Below are 9,418 nucleotides of genomic sequence, written 5' to 3' on the forward strand. Positions count from 1 at the left end.
GGCAGTCAACGAGTAATTTTATGAACTTTTGTAATCTAACGAAATAAAATTGTTTTTTAAAAAGGGCTCTCGCCGGTCTCATTAGTTAATTCATGCAACACATTTTAGAAAGCTATATCTAACTTATGCTAAGACATTAAAAATAACATATTTTTATTCAACAGTTGTATAAATGAGTACTAGTCACTAAATTTTTTCAAATTAGATCCATGAATATGAAATTCTAGTATTAAGATCTGTGAAGAGAAGTTAAGTTAAATTACTTTATTTTTTCTTTAACAGCTTTTATAGGTTTCAATTTTACAGGAAATTGATTGTGTATTTAGTAGGCGTTGCTTTTTAAATTCAATTTTCCGCACTCAATACCAGTTGCTTGTCATTTTTCATTTTTAATAATAACAAAGGTGGTAGATGTTAGATTGAGTTACTTCTGTTAAATTATGAAATTAAAATGTTAAATACTTATTTTAAAGCTCACATCTCGATATTTGCAATAGAGACAATATTTAGGAAACACTGTGAGTTTTGCACCTGGATGAAAAGCAAACCACGATGACATTAACCAAATAAATGCTTCTTGTTAGTAAGTAAGTAACACTAGGGTCAAGTAGAATAATTGATAAGTTTATTATTATTGTAGCAATTTCTTATCGATCTTATATAGGGTTTGAAGCCTATTAAGAATCGGATCTGTGTGTTTTAAATTGGGTGCCAAGTTCTCAAGGATTGGATTGTTTGAGCATTCTTTGAGATTAGACTTCACACATCATTATCACTGATTATGCTGGTTTATTTGTCTTTGTACAATACCCATCAAAAGCGTTTTATTCTTTTGTTTATTTCGAATCTGATATTTCGTACGTGTTTAGTGAGTTTCAACTTTTTGTCCAGGATAATTCAATAATAAAAGGTACTTTATATCTTCCGTTGGTTTGGTTATGTGACCCTCTGCTGTTCTTGTTGAATCTGCTTTGCTTTGGCAGTTTGAGAGGAAAAGTTGGTGTTGTGTAAAGTCTGTTCACTGCTTTCTCTGTCGTGAAGTGTGAGTCTACCCTGACGACACTGTTCGTTTATTTCTTTTAGTTTTTAATAGTTATTTACGTAACCAGTAGGATATGAATATTATTAATGCACGCATGTGAAGATTTGCATGAGCCTGTAGGCCGAGTCGTGTAATCACATAATATATATTCACTGCACCATTTCTGGTACCGACCACAAGCTCATTAGTATTTATTGGTGATTTATCTGGCACCAGATCCTAAACAACATCAAAAGCTTCGTACTCAATATGAGATGGCATGTCATCGCTTGAACTCAGTATAAAATGTGTAATTTTAAAACACAACTTTGACAATGATCGACACATTACCGCACTAGTGCGGTAGTAAATTGAAGAAGGCACTAATGCGGTAATAAACATAATTATGACATTTGAAAGAGTGCCCAATCATAGTCATTATATAACCGTTGTAGATAAAATATATAAAAATACTGGAAAGCAACAAAATTGAAATTGAGTATTGAAACTGAAAATACTGAGAGAATTGGCGCGAAAGAACCAAGTTGGCATATAATGCCAACGGTTTTTATTCCTGTATGATATGCGTAAAGAATCGTAACAATCGAAATCAAGAGCATGATAATTAATTCCCTAGTACGTTATTTCAAATATATTGATCGCATACTCTGGATAACTTCTAAAAACATTTGCGCCAACAATGTCCAGGCTCTATTGTTCAATACTAAACCGTCATCCATATGGATGTAAAAATTAATTATGCATGACTGAGACATCGTACAGCAGTAATGAAGTACTCGAGATTCTGGAAAATCCTGCAGCGATACTGACTGCAAACCTAGTTAAATTTGTGCTTTTTTCTAACCGAATTAAGATGTAGTTGGTTTTCGCTTATTTGTTCACGTTTTTTTGACTAACAAAAGGTTCAGTTTTAGTAATTGTTTTGCAGAAAATCACAGAAATCAAATAATTTACATAAATCAATGGCTACGTGGTTTTTTTAAATTAATTGCACAAAGTAGGTTTATTTTATTACTTTGCATGTCTTCACCATTTTCAGGCCGATCGATGTTTCGTTACTCAAAATTTGATTAGCAAACTGGCTGATATTTCATTATTCCCAAATGTACATACTCCAAATTAAGACCAGCTCCTGTCTCGCAAATTAAACCTCAACTTATTCCCAACGGTGATATTTTTTCTGTCTACCGTTTCCAATATTCGTCTCAGTTTTGTTTTGTTCTGGGTATATCTAACAAAGTCGGCTGAAAATGTGAATAATAGTGGGATTTTACTTTATGGAAAATTATGCACGAAGCATGTTTAAACGCGTGTGACAATAAATAATAAATAAAGAATCTGCTGACTGATTGACAATTCAGATGCAAATGCAAATGGAAATCCTTGTCACATATTTTCCTTTTGTTGTGGAACTCCATGAAGTTCAATTGTGCAACTGGACACTGTTTTTTTCGCATTTAAAGCAGCCAACCCAATTTAACTCTTCATGGTACATGGAAAACGCGAACATGGATTCAAAAATAATTTGCTTGATACGGAACTAAATTGCATGGAAATGCGAATGCAAAAGTGGCTTAAATCAAATACGATAATTTTTAAATACCAACCGACTCGTCTTTTGAGGTCGCCATTAATGTATTAATGAACAAGGCTTATGGCAAATGTTTTTCGATGAAATGTGGCAACCCTACGTGTGCTATAAAAAACTTGGAAGGCGGTAGTGCATTAATCAAACTCTTAATAATATCCTCCATTATGTTACAGTAAACATGATTTCGGTTCTTTCGTTGCTGGCACACTTCGATATTTATACTTAAAAACCGTCCTGTAATTTTATTGCAATGGTAATACTGAACAGACCATAAGAAAGCCCAGTAAGTAAAAAACCTCCATACCATCCGTTATAAGAAGAATATAATCCATATTAGTGAAGGGTAATCCTAAATCCTTTGTATGGTATTATTTTCATAGATTTTTTTATTTATATCTATTATATTGCAATGTTTTTGATTTAATTACTCACGTTTCATGTCATGTTCATTCAACGATAAACTATTAAGAAGTCCCCTTTTTAAGCGAAGTAATTTATCATCTCGAAAATACTGTATTAAATCTGAAACTGATACTGATTACATATTCGAACATAATAATCTGCTTAGAGGAAAATAGGAAATTCGCAGCGAACCATCTGTCTTTAACGCGCAGTAATCTAGGCACAGAAGAATAATATAAAAGACTCAAAAACCGTTGATAAATGAGTTTCAGTTCGACAGCTTAAGTGCATTAACGAATGGACCGGGTGAAATATTGAAAATTATGCTCGACTCATTGTTTCTAAAAGACTTTTGCATTTACTAGTTGTAAAATAACTGGTGGTTGAATTGAGTGCTTCAGTTTTTTGCGTGGCTGATGACAATCGAATATCAATGGAAGTATTATGATCCCAAACTGGCAAGTGGGAAATAGCTTTCCGGCTTTTCATATTTAAGCCACATGCCGGATTTCGAGGACTTTTTCACTCGGGGCTTGAAAAACTCGAAACTATTTTCTCAAGAGTTTTTCTATTCAAAGGTTTAAAGTCAAGTCTCAATACCTATGTGCAGACTGATGTTTGTAGCAAGTTCCAATAACTCTGAAAATTTAACTTCTTTGTTCCATTTGGACAGGAACGTGTGATATAATTTTTAGGCAAATCACACTCCTTTTTCCGCGATAAATTTAATTAATTTTAACGCCTTTTAATCGTTAGAAATGTCCGTTTTATTCAGTTCAATTATAGGCGAAATTGGATCTCGTCTTCTTGCTTGAAAAACGTTTTGAGGAAAAAGCCATTTGATAATGCTCGTTTTACAATAAAGCAGTTTAGCATTCTCACGCGTATCGCCGTCATAGTTTAATGCGCCCTTTGGACTAGTCATAAATCTTCGCTCATTGCTAATGCTGTCTCTAATCTAACTTTTCTAGGAGCAGTAGCTGATATTAAAAGAAATATGTGCCCTAGAGAACGCTAAAACGCAATTTGTTTTAAATAAAGTGAGTTTGAGTAACTGCAATCAATGCCACAATCATTGCATACACAAATAAAAGTGACGATCTACTAAAAGTTGATTGCTTTTATTTTCCGGTTTTAAATCAGAAGTAGTATAAAGTAAAACTTTCCTTGCAGCCTTGCCAAAATATGTTAATCTCGGCCGGGTTTATTAAGATTTAAACTGACTACACCAATTAATATCAAAAAATAATTTATATTTCGTGACTAGGCGAAGTAATCCTCGAATTTATGGTGGCCGTTCTTCCACCAGCAGGCAGTCATAAATAAATCTAAGGGCTGGTTTTGTTCGAGTATTAACTCTTCTTTGCAGAAAAATGTCTTGCTATTAAAGCAAAACTAATGGCAATTTTAAGGGATTAGAAATCTGGTTTCGAACCGTGCAATAAGAGGACATTAGTTTTCTCCTTTTAATTTCGCTGTAAAATGTGATTTTCCTCTTTGGCCAAAAAGTTTGTTGGAAAACTTTGCTTCTATTGATGATATTTTGCTTTGATTTAAATCGCTGCTTTTGTATGCTATAATGTATGTCTATCGTATCTCTGACTGCACGTTTCACCTACAAAGGTTTGAAAATTTATGTTTTAACTCAATTCTAAGGACTTATTTTCTTTGCTCATTGAGATGATGTTGTCACTCACTCAATCTCGTCTCTGTATTATGTGTTGTGTGTTTTGCTTTATCGGTTTTGATTATTATCCACATGTTTTACAACGAAACTCGTTGAAAATTTAGTGCGTTTTTTGTCAATTTGAAAACATCTAAGCTACAGGCGGGAAAATTGGTGAAAAGTGTTATCTTAAGTAATATCTTCTAATAATGATATGTCGTTTATTAGATATATTTTTTGTTATTGATTATCATGATAACGTTTTTTTCGTGTGAAGACACACGCCGAAGAGCGGTGGAAGGAAGAGCTGATGGTTTGGTTTGCTGTACCAAATAAAATGAGCAAAATGTGAACAATTTGAAAACATCTAAGCTACAGGCGGGAAAATTGGTGAAAAGTGTTATCTTAAGTAATATCTTCTAATAATGATATGTCGTTTATTAGATATATTTTTTGTTATTGATTATCATGATAACGTTTTTTTCGTGTGAAGACACACGCCGAAGAGCGGTGGAAGGAAGAGCTGGTGGTTTGGTTTGCTCTACCAAATAAAATGAGCAAAATGTGAACGCCAAGGCAGATCCTTTGAGCTTAAAGCTGGTGGACTTTTCCTACGAAGAACTCGGCATTTTAAATGTACTGCAGCCCATTTCGGATGACATATTTTTGAGCCAATATTCATCAGGTGATATTCAGACTTTCCTTTCTAAATGAATCACTCTGTATAACAAACAAACTGGTTATAACGTGATTAAGTGCAAAATGTAATTATTGTTTCAGTCGAGTTGTGTACACATTCAGAAAGTTGGACTCTATGTTTTTCCACTCCCAAATAGCGGGGCTGATTTCTCTTGGGAGTAATTAATTTCATACCGATAAAGCATTCCATCAAGTTATTTGTGTTCCATTGCAAATCATCAATATTTGTTGTTATGCCCCTGTTTATTAACTGTTCTATTGCTAACAGGCTTAAACCTGGATTTTAATTTTTCTAGGTGCAAAGACCAACTGAAATGTTTATGTTATATTTAAATGTATTTATTTGTGCCTATTTTAATCCTTCGAAAATTTATACGAGCCACGTTGGCCACAAATTTGTTAAGATCTTCAGAAATTTGTACTTTTTGTTTGTGTGTTTATGGAGATTATTTTGGTATCATTTGCTGTAATAATTTCATGGAAATATTTATGTTATTCTATTATTAACACAATGCACCACTAAGGGGGGTAATAAAGAGGTTCTTTAGACAAAGTGGTTAAGCCATGAACTCAAGTCCCAAATTGCTTTAAACCGATTTATTTTAGTTGTTAATTTGTTTAGCAGTTTACGTAGTTAATTTATAATAATCTAGAATAAATTGCTTTTAAAATGCTAAAATTGGTATTTTCACATAATGGATTTGATGAATTCGATTGAATCAAGCGGGTGCAAAAATCTCGTTATTGGCAATATAAAGTTGCATAAAGGGTAGAAAGCACTTGTCAGTCGAAATAGCCTTAGGTAATTTAAAGTAATATAATCTCCCCTGTTAATTATGGGGCCGTAATGGAATGCGTAACTATGGTGAAACCCCTCCGAAGATTGAATAATTTAAATTTGAGACCGGGTTGAATGAATTTTGATTAAGTTTGCAGGTTGAACAAACAGGTGCTCCTAGTGATGTTACAAAGTTATTAAAAACATAGCGTTTTCAAGACGTTGAATATTTAACTCACTTGAGTCTTTGAGCAAGGTTTTCATGTAATGCTGGATTGAAAATGCGGATTTGAAAATATTTTCGTTTAATTCATGAAAGAAAGCACACGCAAGCGATTCGAACAGTTGATAGTGTGTGAAGTGACCAAAGAAAATGCTCTCTTTATTTGTAGCAATATGGAAATCTAAAATGAAAAATGCATGTATTGTACAAGCTAGAATAAGTAACTAATTAATCTAATTTAACATGCATCTAATAACAACCATCATTTGTTTCAATTACCATTAAATGTCTCCTAAAAATACATGGCAAATAGACTTTTACTATAGTTCAATTTTCTCGTTTTTCTTTTTATTATTCTCTCATTTCTATCAATAAACTTGCCAATAAACATCGGTAGGATTCATAAATGCTTAGTATACTTCCTCTATAACGGTATATATAGTGCCCGTTTATTGACTTTTTCTCTCTATTACAGGAATTCGCAACCCTCACGAAGGAACTAAACTCAGCGAGGGAGCAGCTTTTAGAACGGGAAGAGGAAATAGCGGAACTGAAAGCGGAAAGGAATAATACTCGAGTAAGTACCGATGAAAATCCTACATATTTCGATATCATTTCTATCTTTATCTATTGGTATTGGAAATCTCAATTTCCGGGWGTGTTGTACGTATGGGTTCACCAATTTTTAACTATTGATGATGATAGATTTAACTATACTCTTCTTTGGTATTGGTTTTAATTAATTTATAATGTCATTCTTGCTCAGAAAATTTCAGGTAATAAACTCTCATCAAAAACTGATTTAAATCCACATTTAAACAGTGGCACGGTGATCATATACTAATTATATTTTTATTCCAGGCAAATGTTTGCCCTGGGTTTGTAATTCGGTCTGATCAGTTTTACTGGCTTGACAATAGCTCGTTATTTGGATTTTATAGATCGATCTCGACTATTGTAAATTTGTAGTTAGTAAAATAATAGTGACTATTCTTGATGGTTTGATCTTGCAAAGTTGCTGTAAATTGTTGTGGTTCAATCAATCATTTTTACAAAGAAGTACTCTAGAACAGCACACAAAATTATGTTCATATGTTCCCAATTTTCTAGACAACTGTATACCTATATATGTAGTACCTATATATTTTGTTGAATTAAAATAAACGGTCCCTGATAGTTATGCTGCAAATTATCGCATTTTTAAACAATGGTACTGTTTATTTAAATATTTATTCATGTCCTATTCTCAAAGAACAACAAATTTTTTTCACTCATTTGTATTCACGCAGATGCTATCAGAGAGGAAGGCGATTTCGAAAATAGTAACTTAAAATATATCTCTATGCAGTTGTAAAATTTAAATCTGTAATTTTCTTACATAATTTTACCATTTTAGTATTTCATTAACTTTATGCAACCAAAATAAAAACCAAATATGTTTCGTAAATTGCATGTATTTCTTAAAATATTTTGATTTTCAGTTCTATGTGATTTTGTTTGTTAGTTTTACTTAGTTATAGTTAAAGTTATAATAGAGAATTTAAAACAGTTACTTTAACGTAACTCCCGTAAACTAAATATTTATTAATTCTCATATTATGATCACCTTGTTGTACTACTTACTACATATAACTTCAGCCCGCTTTATTCTGGTTTCAATAAATTTTTATAATTCACTGAACGTCGGGGGCTTGGATTAAATGAAAACTCACAACGAGAAATATCTTGGCCAAACTCTGAACACGGCTAAACGATCTTTTTTCTTCACTTTTATCTTCATGATCAATTGACGCAGTTTGAATTTAGTTCAAACAATTACTTTTAAAAAGGCTCTTCAGGCATTAAATTTCGCTTGAAAGAACGTCGTTCAAATATCAATTTTACTAAAATTCGTTCGGGAAGTTAAGCGCAGACAAAAATAATTTCGAGCATTGCTTGAGAGGATTTGTTCTCGAGATTGATCCATTAGTAAATGTCGATCCTGCAAAATAGCAGTAACAACGTAGATTTATCAGTATTTCAGGCAATTTGCAAAACTACAAATCACCAAACTATTTTATTGCGAGGGTGGAATTGTATTTTTTCAGTCCGTTAGGACAGTATTTTTGTTTTGCATTTTTAATGGCTAGTTTGGTTGGTGCTTGCTAGGAAATTTTCATACAATTGCAGTGTCTGGATATAGAAAATGCTCCAAATCGAGATCGGATCAGAACTTGAAAAGCACATGTGAACAAGTGAACATAAATAATCCACAAAAGCCAAATTATATTAAAACGAAAATCGTAAATCTACAGGTGTTTTCTACACAGAAATTCAAAAGTATAATTATTTTAATGTTTTTTTTTTAGATTTACCTTTAAACACATGGTTAGCATGTTTTTGAAATATTGGACTCTTTCCACTTCCGACTATTGCAGAAAGTTGATGGTATTTAAAAGTATTGGAATTTATGTTGAAAGCAGCTACTGAGTTATTGCACAAAAATGTATCTATAGATATGTTCGCCCACACCTAAACCAATACAGTTTACACATATTTCTATAGTAGCTCATCATTAAAATCTTGCAATCGATAGAGCTTCAATGCACGTATTTCATAAAAAACTCGTTTTTTTTTAATAGTCTGTCACGGAAAGAGGAGATCTTACACAAAAGTAATCACGTAACGATTCAAGTAGCAGCATTTCAATTAGATTTATGCAGGGTGGCTCGAAATTGACATTATTGTATTGATTATGTATTTAAATGTCGAGAACATTAAGACTACGTGCCTGTTATATTTTATAATAATTATGAGGCATTTTTATTTTCAAAAAAATTTCATCAATCAAGGAGAGTGTATTGTCAATTCGAACTTGTAGTTGTCTGTTTTGTAGTAAGTTCTTTATGGTGTGTAGTAGATATGGTGGTGTGTGGAGTTTGTATAGTTTGTATAGTAAGCCCGTATGCCAGACACTATCAAAAGCCTTGTTGATGTCCATGAGTAAACATGCCGACTTTCCGTTAGTTAGGTGAGTT

The 9,418-nt window shown here is 32.7% G+C and overlaps 1 protein-coding gene across 7 annotated transcripts in view; it reads left to right on the forward strand.

The window, feature by feature from the left end:
* LOC109546396 (liprin-alpha-1) overlaps positions 1-9,418 on the forward strand; it is a 112,780-nt gene that overhangs the window by 79,312 nt on the left and 24,050 nt on the right. For all 7 annotated transcript variants that reach the window (XM_048661186.1, XM_048661181.1, XM_048661183.1 and 4 more), the window contains exon 2: positions 6,877-6,978. In XM_048661186.1, coding sequence (XP_048517143.1) covers positions 6,877-6,978 — 102 coding nt within the window. The remainder of the gene's footprint in view (positions 1-6,876; positions 6,979-9,418) is intronic.

This window comes from Dendroctonus ponderosae, unplaced genomic scaffold (genome assembly GCF_020466585.1).
Source record: "Dendroctonus ponderosae isolate FM_Combo_2020 unplaced genomic scaffold, Dpon_F_20191213v2 Dpon_F_20191213_1, whole genome shotgun sequence".
Classification (NCBI taxonomy): domain Eukaryota; kingdom Metazoa; phylum Arthropoda; class Insecta; order Coleoptera; family Curculionidae; genus Dendroctonus; species Dendroctonus ponderosae.